At 34.0% G+C, this 16,988-nt stretch overlaps 1 protein-coding gene across 2 annotated transcripts; it reads right to left on the bottom strand.

Annotated features, from left to right (window-relative positions):
• Window positions 1-2,864: 2,864 nt before the first annotated feature.
• Window positions 2,865-12,281, bottom strand: LOC129292929 (NADPH:adrenodoxin oxidoreductase, mitochondrial). 2 transcript variants are annotated; one of them, XM_054930639.1, is made up of 14 exons: window positions 12,141-12,281; window positions 11,863-11,995; window positions 11,650-11,754; window positions 11,287-11,400; window positions 11,127-11,180; window positions 10,806-10,922; window positions 10,341-10,450; window positions 10,184-10,257; window positions 7,591-7,652; window positions 7,087-7,285; window positions 6,739-6,799; window positions 6,383-6,450; window positions 4,132-4,277; window positions 2,865-3,367 (listed from the first exon to the last, which is right to left on the bottom strand). In XM_054930639.1, exons 2-14 carry the CDS (start codon window positions 11,977-11,979, stop codon window positions 3,134-3,136), a joined length of 1,461 nt encoding a protein of 486 aa, XP_054786614.1. In that variant the 5' UTR covers window positions 11,980-11,995; window positions 12,141-12,281; the 3' UTR covers window positions 2,865-3,133. The 2 variants fall into 2 exon arrangements, with proteins under 2 accessions (XP_054786614.1, XP_054786615.1); XM_054930640.1 differs by lacking the exon at window positions 12,141-12,281 and having other exon boundaries at window positions 11,287-11,414; window positions 11,863-11,898.
• Window positions 12,282-16,988: the final 4,707 nt, after the last annotated feature.

A 16,988-nucleotide genomic window follows, 5' to 3' on the forward strand; every position in this document is an offset into this window, starting at 1 on the left:
GACATAATACCTTTTAATGATAACATGAATTCGATCCTCTCAAAATTACTCTAAGAAAAATAAATTTGAAAGTAAAAGTAGAGAAGCATGTTTATAAAAGCATGTTTGATAACATGTTGTCTTCCATCAAAACATAGTTCTGGCTAGCACAAGCGTGACATCAAACATGTTGTAAGGTCTTGTTTGAATCAATTTTGAGTTTAAAATTATGGTTTTGAAAAATCTTATCCCAACATATTCAATTTTCTCAAACTCCATTTGCTTTCTAAAGCTTCATTTAGAATGCGATTTTTTTTTTCTTTTCATTTGAGCATCAATTCTTAACATTTGAACATCTTCCATTTCTCTCTATCTATATAATTGATTCTGAAAAATTATCCAAATATGTTCAATTATCAAAATTAATTTAAGAAAATATTAACTAAATATTATCACCACATAAAATGACATTCTGATGTTAATGTATAGACCTTTTCATATTATATACAGAAATTTTATTATTCATATATTTGAGAAACTTGTATATTTTAAATGAGGGGCAAATGGGTCTTTCTACCTGAAAACACATTTACACATAAGGTCTTTGGGCCTGTAGAATAAGTTCAAAATGTATTGACCTTTGGATACTAATTTCTTTAATTTGGGGGCTTTAGGTGCCATTCTCCCTTACTTTTATACTAATTGGCTCGTGGGACATGCCCTTCATGATAAGTTTCCAGTCACAAATTTCCATGATACACCTTTACAGTGTGGGGCTCATTTTCTTTCGAAATTAATATAATTTCTTTTTCATTTGCAAAAAAAAAAAAAAATTAGCGGGGAACTCAAGTCTTCTTTCATGCATAAGACTTGATTATCATTTGGACTATGAAGAGGACACTTACAATTCTTTTTTTCCCAAAAAGGAAGTCATGTTTAAGACCGACGATATTTCGCAATCATTAGGGTGAAGATTGCAAATGGAATTTAGACGTATGCAATGAATGACATGAATGATGCGACAAGGTGAGGTGTAAGAAGGATCAAAATTTCAATTTGTTCATCGAGTGAAAGCCACACTAAGATTGCATTCTATAGTGGAAGACTTGATTGGTCATATCACTTGAAGATAGAAGGCTTTAATTTTAGCATCTGCGTGTTGGGATATGAGTTTGTGAATGACTAAATATTCTTAGATATAATGATGAAGCTGTCGCATCAAGATCTTATCTATTCAAATATACATGTGCAATATGATCCAGCAATGTGTAAGGACTAAAACTTCAAAGATAAAGTGAAACTAATAGTTCTTTCATTTGAAAATTGCTCATATTCTACCAGTATTGAAGTTAAATTCCTCAATGTGTAAGAGAGTACAAAGGAGGATATACAATAAGTTAAGATGTTAACTAATCACAAGTGTTTGGATCAATTGGCAAGAATTATTCTAATTTAACCATAGATCTTGAGTTCAAACCCTCAAAATGCAGCAACATAAGTAACCAGGAATGTCTACTTTTATGGTGCTTGTCATTCCTTGATATAAATTAGTTTGGTTCTTGTTAAGTCTTTATAGCTTGAGTGAAGTAGACTCAAGATACGCCAAAAGAAAAAAAGTTAAGATGTTAACTAAAATGCATGTTTAGGAGGATTTGTCTTATAGCTGGGATGGGAAGGGATGCTTGACAAAAACGAGTGCGTATTCCCCATATGAAGAAGTGACATTTTTTTTAACATACACATGGCACGTCTTCTATATTTATTGGCTAATTCTTCTCTCTAAATGCCACAATATATCACCTAAAATTAAATGACTCATACACATTAAAATGCTACCAAACACAAATAAGAATGGCTCTCTCGATGTAAATTCCCCCCAATTCATGAGATTTAAACCCATAACTTTGTTTCAGAAGTATTTAGTCCCATCCACTCAATCCAATCATATTTGTGCTAATTGAGACGTAGAGAGAGAGAGAGAGGGGGGGGGGGAGTGCCTTTGGTAGATCATGGAAAATAACCACTTGATATACTGAGGCAACTTTTTATCACATAAAATGTCAAGGATGCTCTAATCATCATTGCTCAATAATTATTTGTTTTTATCACTTTATTATCTAGGGATGATGCAAGAGTTATTTCCAATGATATTCCCTTTTCTTTTTTTGTTTTTCAGCCAAAAGATTTTGCGTATCAAACATAATATAAACGAAATTTCAGGGCCAACATACAGTTGGCTTGAAATGAGTAGTCCACAATAAGAGATCACGAAGAAGTTACCTCACAATGATGAATGGCTCATGGAAAATTTATATTTCCTTCTTTTTTTCCCTTCAACTTGCAGAAGGACGTTTTTGACCTCACAAATTAGGTTATATTACAACCCCAATATCTGTCTACTAAACAGACAAAAAGTGAAACACTAGAAAGGTCTGAATGGACACGCGTCAATTTCATTCATCATAGCCGTACAGAGGAGGCATTGAGGAGTCCAGCAATCCACATTTTTTTAGAAGGGTTCATAGTATATGGACTCTCTCATCCAATCAACATAGGACTTGTGGCACTCAACTTCACCTGATCACCCCAATCAGACAACATAATCACTTTATCGTCATGGTTTCCCAAGCAATATCTTAACTAAGCTTTCTTTCCTATTCAAAAGTGTTCATAATTCAAAAATAACATTAGAATTAGCAGTTCTTAACCGTGAGATATTTAATTATTTATCAACACTTACATGACATGTTTTGAAACACAGACCAGTGGACCTCACGGAATAACATTATAATCTTAATATTGTTAGGAGTAGATAAAAATGCCTGAGCTAAGGAACAAAAATAGCATCATAAAACTCTCAAAAGCATGAGACTTTGACGGTGTCATTGTTCAAAAGCATATTGTATTGGTAGTTTGTATTGCATCCAACCATTCATGCCTCCATTCCTAGCAGTCACAGTAAGGGATCTACCAATATAGGATTAACAAAATAATTTTCAAGGACCAAAAAAGCAAAATTACAAAAAGAATGTTGCTTTACAGATGAAGAGAATGACAAAGCTAATCTACAATTTGAAAGCTTTCTTTCGGTTATTTTGTAGGATAAGGTGTAAAAAACCAGGCTAATCATGAAGTGTCGTACGGAAATTTTGGTTCATCCTGAGGCAATTTTCTGTAGTTCTTCCCACGTGGCTAGTTTTTCCCTTGGTTTGTTTATTGTACTTCCACGCCTCTTTTCTTCAGAGTCGATCTTCTCCCAATCACTGAAAGAAACTGTTCTCACATTTCTCTCAAGTAGAAGCTGGCGAAGACCCTCTCTGCCTTGTTTTGGCAAGTTCGATGATGATACCAAAACTCCTTTGTCAAGGTCATCCGATATACTTGAAACCTGTCATGTTAATTGTCAGCCAAAATACTAAAATACAAACTACACGCATCCATATTCCATAGGAAAGAAAACAACATGCTTCGGACGTATCATGCCTTTCCAGTTCCCCTTTGCAAGGAAGCATTTTGGGTCCAATAGCTCATGTTACAAGCACCCATACTTTAAAAAAGTAAACATATCTGATAAGACACTCATACGATACTTCAAAATACATATTGCATATTCTAACATTTGTGTTATGTTATTTTCAATAAATTAAAAAGAACTTAATATTTTGGTTTATTGTTACAAATATTCTAATATTACTTTAGAAATACTTGTTAAAAATCAAGAAATATATACCTATATCATAAAATGTTGAAATATACATTATATATATTTATATATATTCCCATACCCCTATCATAAAATTTTGAAAATTGCTGTATCCACCATACCATGCTGTATTGTATCTGAAACACGTACCTGTATCAGTGCTTCTTAGGTTACAATATAACTTTGGCATACATGTATCATATGATTATATTTCTAGTCCTTTTAACATCAGGTAATGGAAAATAGGTAACAATCTAACTACTTGGAATCCCAATCACCCACAGTATTTCAGGCTCAAATCTTGAACACTTCTTAAGCAAAATAGTAAAGTTCAGCTGTGTGCAAACTCCAGAGGAACTGAAAAGCTATAGTATGGAAGGTTTTGCTATCATTTATACTGCTGAGTTACAAGCTTCCTAAAAACAGCAAGAATATAGAATCAAGCTTACAGTTTCATCAGCACAATATAGGTTTGTGCCAATAATTCCAGTTGGTCCTCTCTTCAGCCAACCACAAACATACAAGCCCTCCTCAAGTAATGTAGGATCCCCTGAAGCATCACTCAGCACTCGACCTTTATTATTTGGAACTATACCTGAAAATTAGAAACCACATATTGATAGGAGAAAGGAGAATGGAAATAGAAAGAATATGAAAATAAAAAGGGGACTTGGAATGTCAGAACCTCATCATTGATCCGCACAAATCCTCTCAAGTCAGATTATAAGTTATATATGCTGGCTAGTTAATATTCCAACTAATCCAACCATCATAACAGAACATAACAATAACCACTAAGGGCTATAACAATTTACAACCTACTTCTAACACTCATAACACCAACAAAGTAAGAGATAGGGAAAGCATATATGCCTAAGGAAAAAGGAAGGGGCTATACATTATTGAAAGGCTTGATGATAGCGTAAATAACACTCTCCCCTCAGAGTCTGTTTATATTAATACTATAACTGAGACAAGGAAAGCATATATGCCTAAGGGAAAAGGAAGGGGCTATACATTAAAGGCTTGATGATAGCATAAATAACGCTCTCCCCTTAGTCTGTTTATATTAATCCTCTGACTGCAAAAGACACTTGCACCATACCTTGGGTACCCTAAAGGCCTAATGTCTACAAGTAACCCTTTTCATAATTTCCTAAAAATTCCAAACATATACAAGTACATATATTTTCTTGCAGTGACTGAAGATGCCAAAGCTGCAGTATCTATGATTTTTTGCAATGAATCAAAAACCAAACCAGGCATTAAACTAGTCAAGATATTAGTTCCAAGGTTTAATGATCAAACTGTAGTTAAACTTATGATTAAACTAAAATAATTCAAGTAATACAGATTAAAATATTAATAATAAAAAAAGGTAAGAATATTATATTTAATTTCATTACCCTATCAAAAATTTTCAATTATCTAATATGTGAATTCATGCAACCTCTTGGTAGAAGACTTGTTTTGATAGTTAATATGCATGCGGGTGACCATATAAGGGCATTTTCTTTTTTCTTCCCCTCTGTGTATAAGGGACTTCAGGTGGGGAAAAAAAAGGTGTAATGAGAAAATATTTTAACTGTTACGATTTTGGTGCTTGAGATAAGCTCTTGGGTAACCAACCGACAATGGTGAAGGCAAACCATAGTGATGAGGGGATATATACATATAAAACCATTGCTAGGTAGGGCAAATAAGGAAGAAGAGGTGTTTGATCTACCTCAGTCATGAACGAGGCAAGCTAGAGTCATGGAGGAAACTTGAACAGGATATCCCAGTGCAGAAATGGTAGCCATGGATACAATAGTTTAGATATTTTGTTTCCATGATAGTATAGATATTTCTTTTGGATAGGTTTTTTTGAAAGATTTAGGCTGTTTGTTTGTGGTCTTAATATAATTCAATTGATATTGGAATAAAAAAATAATAATAGAGGAGGAGAGGGAATGGCCTAAGGGGTAATAGAAATGTGGAAGTCCAATACTAATAGAATGAGAGAAGAAATAAGAGAAGTGCAGCCGCATAACGACAAGGGGGGAGGGTCTCAAAGGATATGGTGAGTGGGTTGGGTTAAAGCCTTGATGAATGAGTAAAATATTTTGGGCTCATGAGGCCGGACTGGTTAAAACTTTTAAACTGGGTTTCTTGAAATCTAGTTGGTTTTCACTTGGTTTAAGGGTTATTCTGGTCTTAGACTAGTTTTCTGGGAGACCAATCTTGTTCCTCTTCCAAACTAGTAAAAAGATCAGTTCACTAGTGTTCTAGTTAATCAGATCAAACCAGTTGAAATTTTAGTATAGTGGATTTTTGCCATTAAGGAGTAAGAGCTAGACCATCTAAGCATCACTGTACAGTCTTTCAGACAACTTCTAATCAACTAACATGTATAGATATAGACCACAGTAGATCAGATGATAACATTGTACGAAAGTCAGCGCAGACAACTTTAAGAAAAATAAATTTGATTGGTAAAATGGTATAAATTTTGTCACTGATTTTTCCTTTTAATTCTGCAGATAATACCGTAGAATGTTTTTGGGAAGAAAAAATGAGGGTCCATTTCCAAATTTGTTATCAATCTCCAAATATAATTTCCCTAAAAACACGTTTTGGAAGAAACGTGAGACAATCCAGAGTAAAATATAAAATAGGAAATTAACACAAAAAGTATGAAATGCAAATATTTGTTCACACCTTTCTGATTATCAAAAGGTAAGCCATCAACTGGTATTGACATGTAACCAATGCTCTTAAGTACCAACCTACAAAAAACCAGTATAGTACAATGGACTCAGCATTTAATCTCAACATTTTGTAAAATCACAATAGAAATAAATATCCTTCCAGGGAGGCTTGCAATCATTCATTTATAGTTTATACGATTTCTTTATCTAGTTGCTCTTAGGAAGATATGAATTAATATACCTTTGGAACTTCTAATTTCAAAAGCAGTGATCAATAATAGTTTTCATGCTAAGTTCTGGCAATAATTTTTATACACAAGGACTGATTGTAATTTTACATGGTTTTTCCCGGATAAAGAACAATACCCGCATTTTGTATCTTCAAATTGTCCAGTACCAACAGCAGCCTGTTTCCCTGGGCCAACCCCTGCAAAATGCAGTTGACAAATTAACAGTAATTCTTAGCACAAGAAAATATCATCATGGATTCATGTTCATTAGTCTTTACCAAATGTCCAAATCTTCAAGAATAGTTGATATTTTACCAGATTGAGAAATTACAGGAGTGTATTAATCCACCATTTGTTTAACAAGATCCATTTTTTAATGGTAAAAGAAATTATGCTGAATTATCTTTGCTAATCATATAACAGTACATTGATGCAGTGCTAATGATAACAAGTTACAACATAGATATGAACAATATAAAAACACCTTGAAGAACTGTCTTCTCAAAGCGCACACTTGAAACATAGCCAATTCTATCTTTTGACTCCTGAAAGCTATCTGGTTTGCGGAAAAAGACAAAATGGAGCTCACGTTGATTCAGACCAGCATATGCAGGCCTTGAAGTGGCTGCCTTAGATAGCAATTCATAAACTCTTCTCTGTATTCGGCTACATTTCAATTCTTCCTTTTCAAAATGATAGCATCAAGCAAAGATAACACCAATGAAAAGAAATTCAGGTAAAAAGAATAGGGGGGGGGGGAAGGAAATCCATTTGAAGAAAATTACCACCAATTAGAAAGGAGAAACTATTTATGGATTTCTCATATTGCAAATATGGAAGAGATGCAGCACCATAGAATTCTTAAAAATAAAAATAATGATAATGATAAATAGAATATGGGTGTGCATGTAGTTATAGATTGTACATGTATCAAATATAAGCAATGCCACCATCATAAATTAGGAATCAACTTGGAAGCATCCAATACCTCATCTACCGGAGTTAGAAGCAGATCAGTTTCCTGAATTTTAATATCAAGATTATGAATACCTGTAAAAAGATGCCAAAGCTTCCATTAGTTTCATGTATTGAAGAGACTGGAATGGTCTAAAACCTATAGCTCACGACCTACAAAGCACAGTTGTTTGAAGATTGTACCCATATTACTGAGTAAGATGCCAGTGCACATAATTCTTTTATGCTCTTAGTGCATGTTGAGCTTCACATGATTTTAGTAGTTTCCAATGTAAAGAAAAAAACACGTACTTAGGCACTCCAAAGTAAGTATCATCTATTATTTCTCTCCCCTTTTTCCAAGTTTAGTTTGGACTTTTGATATATCCTTGAGAGATCATTGGAATGTCACTAAAAACCTTACGTCTCAATCTTCTAAATCTACAACAACAACAACAACAACAACAACAACAAGCCTTTATCCCATTAGGTGGGGTCGGCTACATGGATTGCAAGACGCCATTGTGCTCTATCATTTATCAAGCTTTTAGGAATATTATTAATTAAGAGATCGCGTTCAACAACTTCCAAGAGTGTTCTCTTAGGCCTTCCTCTACCTCTCTTAATCGGACTCAAAGTTATATGTTCCACTCTTCTCGCTGGTGCCTCCCTTGGTCTTCTTTGTATATGCCCAAACTATCTCAACCGATTTTCTACCATTTTTTCCTCAATAGGTGCCACCCTCACTTTTTCGCGTACGTGCTCATTTCGAATTTTATCTTTACGTGTATGTCCGCACATCCAACGTAACATTCTCATCTCTGTTACTCCAACTTTATGCTCTTGCTGTCCCATTAGAGCCTAGCATTCACTACTATATAACATTGCCGGTCTGATAGCAGTGCGATAAAACTTTCCTTTAAGTTTATTAGGCACCTTACGATCGCAAATAACTCCTTTAGCTTTTCTCCAATTAAACCACCCAACTTGAATTCTATGTGAAATATCTCCACTGATTTCTCCATCATTTTGAATAATGGCTCCCAAATATCTAAACTTTTTCACTTGAGGTATAATTTGATCTCCTAATTTCACTTCTAAATTATTGTTGAATAGTCCTTTATCAAATTTACAATATAAATATTCCGTCTTACTTCTACTCAAACGAAAACCTTTCGACTCCAATGTCCTCCTCCATAACTCAAGTTTGCAATTAACCTCTTCTCTTGTCTCTACTATAAGAACTATATCATCCGCGAAGAGCATACATTTCGGAATTTCCCCTTGAATATGTTCCGTCAAAACATTTAAGATCAAGTTGAATAAATAAGAACTCAGAGATGATCCCTGATGTAATCCAATCTTTATAGGAAAATCCTTTGTTTGACCACTAGGCATTCTTATACTAGTTTTTACCCCCTAATACATATCTTGTATGGCTTTAATATAAGCAATCCGTACTCCTTTTTTTTTCCAATGCTTTCCAAAGCACTTCTCTTGGTATATGGTCATAAGCTTTTTCCAAATCAATAAAAACCATGTGTAGATCTTTATCTTTACAACGATACTTTTCCATTAATCTCCTTAGTAGATAAATCGCCTCTGTAGTTGATCTACCTGGCATAAAACCAAACTGATTCTCAGAAATACTTGTCTCTAATCTCAACCTGTGCTCAATTACTTTCTCCCACAATTTCATTGTGTGGCTCATGAGTTTAATCCCTCTATAGTTAGTACAATTCTGAATATCTCCTTTATTTTTATAAATAGGAATTAATATACTTTTCCTCCACTCATCAGGCAATCTTCTAAATCTACTTTAAAAAAAAAATTTGGGCCTGAATCTTCTAAATCTAAAAATAAATGTTACTTTTAATAGTCATTTAAACTTTGGGATTCATATGTCAAAACTGAAATAGAATTCCTTGCAGTACTGCATGGGTTGTCTGCAGGTGGGCAGGCATGAGAGAGAGAGAGAGAGAGAGAGAGAGAGAGAGAGAGAGAGAGAGAGAGAGAGACCTGGCATAATAAAATAGATGCTGTTCAGAGAAAAATTGGATAACTATTTGATTGATTAAATAAATCTATCTTTTTTTTTTGGTAAATATATCATATACAATTTAACAAAATAGTCATACGCATCCCCATGCAAGTTCATGCCAAATAAAAACCAATACTAAAATAGCATTAGTCATCATTTGGATTAAAAACCAATGGCAAGGCCAAGAAACAGGACCATGATTTCCATTTTCAGTTTAACCCCAAATCTCTAAGGTCTGGAATGTTTCAAAAATAAAAACCGAGTTATGATAAATAAAAAATCAAATGAAAAGCAAGAGGCAGTGATGTTGGAAAGGAAACTACTGAAACTAGTAGCGAGTGAGGCCACAGAGATCAAATGGGAATTGGAGGATTGACTAACAAGGTTATCACTAAGCAGCAGGTCAATTGAGGAGCAATAGTTTACAAAGGAAACTTTTAAGTCTGACTATAATAGCATTATGTGGTAAATTACAAGATTAAAATGTTCCCCCCATGGAAAGAGTTCTATGGAACAACAAACATGCATAAGAGAAATGAACATTTCATCTGAACTTGGCATATATAAAAGAAGATGCAGAAGTTACCAAGAATTTCACGTAGCTCTTTAGCAGTACAAGCTGCTTGGGCAGGACCACGTCTTCCAACCAAATAAACCTTCCTGCAATAATCCTCATATTACACATATACATCACACAATAGAAACAAGATTATCAGGAAGCTTCAGATTATGTAATTACAAACCTGATTGAACTCTCCTTCAGAGCAGCAAAAGCATGACCAGAAATATCAGTAGTTGCCAACTCATTTATAGGCCTTAAAAGGATACGTGCAACATCAAGAGCAACATTTCCCTGAAATTAAGGAGATCATTTACCTACAAAGCCTCAACAACCCTTAAGCCTTATGATGAGACTGTGTAATGGAGAGTGGGAAAAGAATTAATTTAAAATTGTAAATTAAGGCTTATATTTTCATTTTGTCAATCATCTTTTTATTTTTGGATTTATTTATCTTATCGTAGTTAGCTCTTGAGGACCTTATTAATTAGGATGAGGGTTGCCTTCTGATTGATTAATAATAAAATTCTGTTGGCTTAGTGATAGTCATTAATTCCCCTCTATTTCCTCTACATCTCCCTCCTTCCCCTTCTTATCTCCCTCCCTTTCCCTTTCTCTCTATTCTTTGCTTCTGGTTCTACATCACTACCTGACCAAGAATTACAGCTGTATCCGTGCTTTTCAAGTCTGGGTCAAGATTTCTCGCATCTGGGTGCCCATTATACCACCAAACAAATTCTCTGGCAGAGTGTATCCCCATCAAATTCTGAGAAGAAAATAAGCAAGTATAAGGAATATTGTCAAAAGTAACTCAAGGTTTAGCTAAGGCATAAATATGACTTGACAAATAAGCATCATGCCATCACTTATAGCTAAAAAGAGAATCCTAGTGAAAACACAAAAATTCTACCAGAGCATTACTATATATAGAGAACTTCCAACAAAAAGTAAATAAACAGTTGAAGCATACTTCTCCAGGAATTCCAAGGCTTCTATCACTTTCAGCACCATATGCGAGCACAACCTGTTCAGATGCATAAAATGAAGACTGATAAGAAGGTACAGCCAATAAATAAGTACCAAAAAAGATCGTCACCATATATAGAACACATCTAGAACTAGAATCTCACCACATGATACAGCTCACGTAATTCAGATAGAGAAATGCTAGATCCAAGAGCTACATTTCCAAACAATGAGCATCTTTCATGCTGCGCTACCCTTGAAAACTGGTTGATGACAATCTGTTGCAAGTTTTCTGGTAAACTAAACTCAATTGAGAGAGTTCTTTACACCAAAGAAAAAGATTACCAGGAATAAAAACGGGAGAAAATGAAGCATTCCATTTTTTCTCAACAGACACAGCCTTTAGCTATTTGTGGAGAATCAATAGCCCAACATCATCCATATAAACATCCAAAAGGCTGTCGGGCAACAGATACTATTGAACTTCAGATATTATCAATTTTCAAAGGAATGTTGCAGATATTGACCTTTGTTTCTGGGTGATCAGGTGCAACACCGGAGCGGACTAACCCAAAAGGTGTCGGCAGCCTATCAATGATGTCAACTTGTGCTTCTTGGTGCTCCTTCAACATCTAGAGAAGCAATTTAACATGCCAACAATTCACAAATTTTAGGAGAAGAAAATTAAAATGTTGATACTCGACAGTTCTTCTCAACGCATACTTAGATAAAGCGCTAACCTTCTCAGCAGTGTAAAAACCAGCAGGACCACTCCCAACAACACAAACACGCAAGGGGTTAGAAGAAAGAGTAGCGAAGCTTCTGGAAAGCCCTGTTCTTGCTTGGAAGATTGCCATTTTCTCAACGTAATGTCTGCAATAAAGATATTAAGAATTAAAGATGATTTAAAAACAGAGAACTAATAAAAAAGAATGCAGCAAGAGTCTCAAGTTGTTTCTTTGTGTTCAACGGGTTTCAAGCTTCAAGTTCTTTGTGTACAAGGGCACGACGGGGAAACCTGAAGGCGCTGGTGCACAGGACGACGGCGACGGCGAGTCTGGTGGCGATGGCGAGGTTGTTGGAGACAAAGCCCCAGACAAAGGTTCATGCTAGGCCCGACAAGGTCAAGCCCAATACTGCTGACTCACTGACATTTTGCTGCGAAGGCAGAATCTCAGCTATTATTTATTTATAGTTTTCTTTCTCCCTCCCTATGTTTTTTTTGGAGTAGGCTTCTCCCCTCCCCAGTCTCCTCTTTGAGACCAAAAACGGTTTAAATTTAATAATTTTATTTAATATTTTAATTTATATTTTTAAAATAAAAATATATAAAAATTGTAAATTTTTAATAAATATACTTACCAATCTAATATTCCATATTTAATATAAATATTTTAAATTTAATATTAATTTTTTTAATAAATTTATTGATCTATTCAGAATATATTTATATTATTCAGAATATATTTGAAAAGTTAACTTAAATTTTTTACATTAAATTTAGAGCATCTATATTAAATTTGAACTATCAGATTAAAAAGTATATTTATTAAAAAATTTTAAAAATTTTATATATTTTTTATTTTAAAAAATATAAATTAAAAATATTAAATAAAATAAATCTAGATTGTCTAGATTAAATCTGAACGATTCAAATTTGTCTCTTTCTCAAAAAAGAGGCAGAGGAGTTTTTTTTTAAAGGAGAGAAGTGGAGAGAAGCCAACTCTATTTTTTTCCCTCTTTAAACCAAACTTTCCTTCATAGAACAAATATTCTACTAACTTTTCTTTGCACTCTTCCCATGTCCTGAGGCCTCTAATGGGAGGCTAACTTTATTTTACTGTGCTCCTTTATTTTCTTTAATTAAAAGTTTTATTTCAAAAAAACATTATCCATTTATACTTAGCTTGGTAAGAAAGAAGAGTGAGAGAGGTGAAAATTACATTTTCCCAACTTGGTTAAAGAAAAGAAAATGAAATGAATAGAAAATTGAACATATTTTTTCTCTCTAACTTTATTTTTGGAAAGATTTTAAAAAGAAAATTCTATTATTAAATTTGCCCATGAATTTTTTTTTCCTTCTCCTACCTCCCTCCATTTTCATTCCCTCCATTTTCATTTTTATATTTGATGGCATTTTAAAATTTTTAGTTATTGTATATTTAATAATTTTATAAATAAAATTTAAAATAAATAAATAATTTTTTATTTATATTTTTATTCCATTACTAATGTATAATGAAAATTATATAAATAATATATTAAAATTTTAAATTTTATTATATATATTTTTCAACAAGTACTAAGGTCATTATTGTGTGTGTGCGTGCGCAACAAGTACTAAGGTCATTATTGTGTGTGTGTGTGTGTGAAATTAACAACTTTTCTCTTTCCATGTTTTTTATTGGTTAGCTAAAGCATAAGGAGGGAATCATATCTCATCACTTTTCACTTCTCTTTATTTTCCCTCATCTCATTTTCTTTTCTCATTTTTTCTTGTCAGCTTTGCCTTACCCTCTATTTGGTTAGAGGGGAGGGGAGGAAAAATAAAGCTATTTCCACATATTATATCTAGTTAAAGTGATTTAAGCATCTATAAACTTATTTCACAACTTCACTAATGATACAAGTTTCATTTCAATATGATATTTCATTTAAAAATTAGACACTTGAGTGCCTAATGGCTAATTTTATGTCATTTCCTAGCACATGAGTGTAACATCCTAAATTTTTCAATTAGTAATTATCAATGTTTTCAAGGATAAATTGGTTAATTTAGATAAATTATTGATTAATGAGGTTTATAGGAGACTAATATAATTTTTGGATTCTTGGACAACCTTAGAAAAGAGTTGGGTTGATGTTTGAGTGGGTCATGGCACGGAAGGAAGTTTAAATTTTGGTAGGACTTTCTGTGCCATGCGCTGCGGCGGGCATGTCAATGCACCACTAAGAGTGGAAATAGAAGAAAGAAAGAGAGATAATGAGTGAGTGACAAAGAAGAGCTTTTGTTTAGCTAGGACACGATCCTTAGGCCACGTTGGAAGCATTTGGAATTTGAATTACCATTGAGTAAGTTTCACATTCCCTCTCCTTCTACATTTATGCAAACTTTCTAACTTAAGTGGTAGTGTGGGGCTTAATCTCGTTTTCCTTAGGTTTAGACCGAATCCATTGGTTTATTTAAGGTTTTGGGAAGTTAAATCAAGCTTCTAACCCTAGGTTTATGAGTTTTATGGTGATTGAAAATTTTATTGAGGGTTTGGACGAACCTTAAGTATAATTTGAAGATTTTGAGACAATGTGAAGAATTGAATGATGAATTTGGTGTGTTGAGATGTTTAATAGGATGGTTAGAGTATTTTGAAATGATCAGTGTGGTTAGATAAAGAAATTGAGTGTTATAGGCACTTAGAACCTTGAAAATTTGGGGTTTATCTGGAGTAATAATTGACGATTGTTATTTGATTGTATAGATTGAGTGTTGCTCGAACTACCTCGTGTATGTAGAACACATGGAGCTAACATTAAGCCACGGTAACCCTTTTGTATGATAAAGGGTTAAGGTAACGAAATAATTTACACTATTTGATTATATTGCTTAACTGTTTGTGAGTAGATATGTTGATTTGAACTTGATATTTGATAACCTTGCATATTGCGAAATGTGATTTTTTGTACATGTTAAATGAATTGCAATAATTGACATGATGAAAGTTTTATATGGATTGGTTGAAAAATGTGAAATGTATATGTGTTACATATGATGAGTGTGAGTATGATCATGTTAAGGGGATAGGAGTTCACCCATAGGAAAGAGTAATGAAAGTCCATATGGCATACATCTCTTTAGAGTCTAGTGAGGTACGGTGTTAGAGATTTTCTCCTTAGTATCCATACGGGATATGGCGTTGGAGAATGACGCTTCTCAGCATCAGTGATGCGGTGTTGGAGTAGCGACACCTCGATTCGTGTGTGATAGGGGGAGACTATAGTGCCGAAGTGGGATAGAAAAACCTTTGACTGGGTGATCCTACCACTGAAGGTGAGCTCAGACCATTATGAATGTGTACTTAGTCTAAGAGCCTATGGTTTTAGTCAAGGTGATATGAAGGCTCAAATGGTAGAATGATCATACTAGTGGTAAATGACTTGTGTTTATAAAAAGGAATTGTTGAATATGCTACAGTGGAAATAAGAAAGACTATATTGAACTATGTTAAAAGTATATTATGGTATTTAAAAGATTTACTCCCTTATGGTTGTGCATGTTAATTAATAGTAGTGAATTATTCTGTTACTGAGATATTTATCTCACCCCATAGTTATATTTTACAGGTAAGGGCTCTGGTAGGGGCAAGGGAAAGGAAGGAGCATCTGAAGAGTGAAAAGCATAGTTGTATAGCTTTTTCCTTTCCTCTTTTTGGGTATTGTAATGAATATTGTTATTACATCATGCCAACTTATGAACATGACATTATTTGGTTATCACTTATATGAATTTATAATAAGTGTGCGTATTTTGGTCTAAGGTTGATGTTGTGGATTAAGTGTGTGTGCTGGCTAAGTTACAATTACAAGTGATATATTTGAAGTAATTTATGTACCAAAATAACCAAATTGAGATGTGTGTTAAATTTAATCCACCTTTTGTGTTATTGTCAAATAGGGGTTTGGTGGTTATTTTGAGTGTGATTGCTTATTTGTGATATAGGAATGAATTGTCATGTTGTGTGTGGTTCATTTGAGTTGTTCAAAGTGTCTCTGGGGCTAATGGCGTTTGGCATTGTGAGTTAGATACTTTTGAATGTGTTTTAAAGTGAAAACAAACCATTTTGGATTTGGGTGTCTATCTTCTTAATGGATGATTTTTTTAAATGTGAGACCGGTGCCATTAGATAGAGGACTGAAGAGCTTCGTGTGAATACTTGAACCACTCAAATCGGACGTTGGATGGCGAAATGCTGAGCTCCAAAAGTTTGAAGAGTTGTCATGACAGTAGGTGTGCACCGTGGTGCATGGTAGTTGCACCACAGTGCAAGTGGCCTTCAAAGGACTCGTCTCTCTATACCATTCGCCATGGTAGGCGGGCCAGAATTTGGAGAATTTTTAGATTTGTTTTAGCATGTTTCAATTGTTGTTTTGATTTCCATGCTTCTGTTACTATATTTAATTAATTTTGAACTATGGTTTGAGCTCAAACAATATTTTTAAAAATGGTTTCTTGGATTCCATTATTTTAACTAATTATCTTTTAAATCCTTAGATTGTGATAACTTTTTTTTAGGATTTTATCTAATCCTGGTTATCACAACGGTGTGTAAGAGTGTTGTCTTGGTAATGTCAAGGTAGACATTACAATGATTTATGCCACACGTCGTAGCATAGAGTGCATCTGCCACAGAGCACAGACACTTTAGATGTGGAATGGGGACTTTTTTATGCCATAGGCCACGACGCATGGTCATTTTCTGCATTTATTAGTCATGAAATTGAGATAAAAATAGAGAAGAGAGAAAGGAGAAATCAAAGAGGCGTGCCAAGCTCTGCTAGGGTTTGTTCTTAGACGACATTGGGAGTGTTTTGGAAGCTACAAACACCCAAGGTAAGTATCATACCTCTTGATCTCCCATTTTCTTCCACATTATGAAGTTATGGCTAGGGTTTGATAGTGGAAGATAATTTTTGATTTATATAAGTTATGGGTTCAAATCTATTGACTCAAATGGAGTTAATTGGAGTAGATTAAAGTATCTAAACCTAAGTATAATGAATTTTGGTGTCTTGGGTGGTTAGGCTTCACAAATATGCAAAAAATTTTATTAATGTGGGTTGTTGGAAGAGTGTGATGCCATTAATGGGAGTT

This window comes from Prosopis cineraria, unplaced genomic scaffold (assembly GCF_029017545.1).
Source record: "Prosopis cineraria cultivar Desert tree isolate PC_DT_omini unplaced genomic scaffold, ASM2901754v1 PC14, whole genome shotgun sequence".
NCBI classification, from domain to species: domain Eukaryota; kingdom Viridiplantae; phylum Streptophyta; class Magnoliopsida; order Fabales; family Fabaceae; genus Prosopis; species Prosopis cineraria.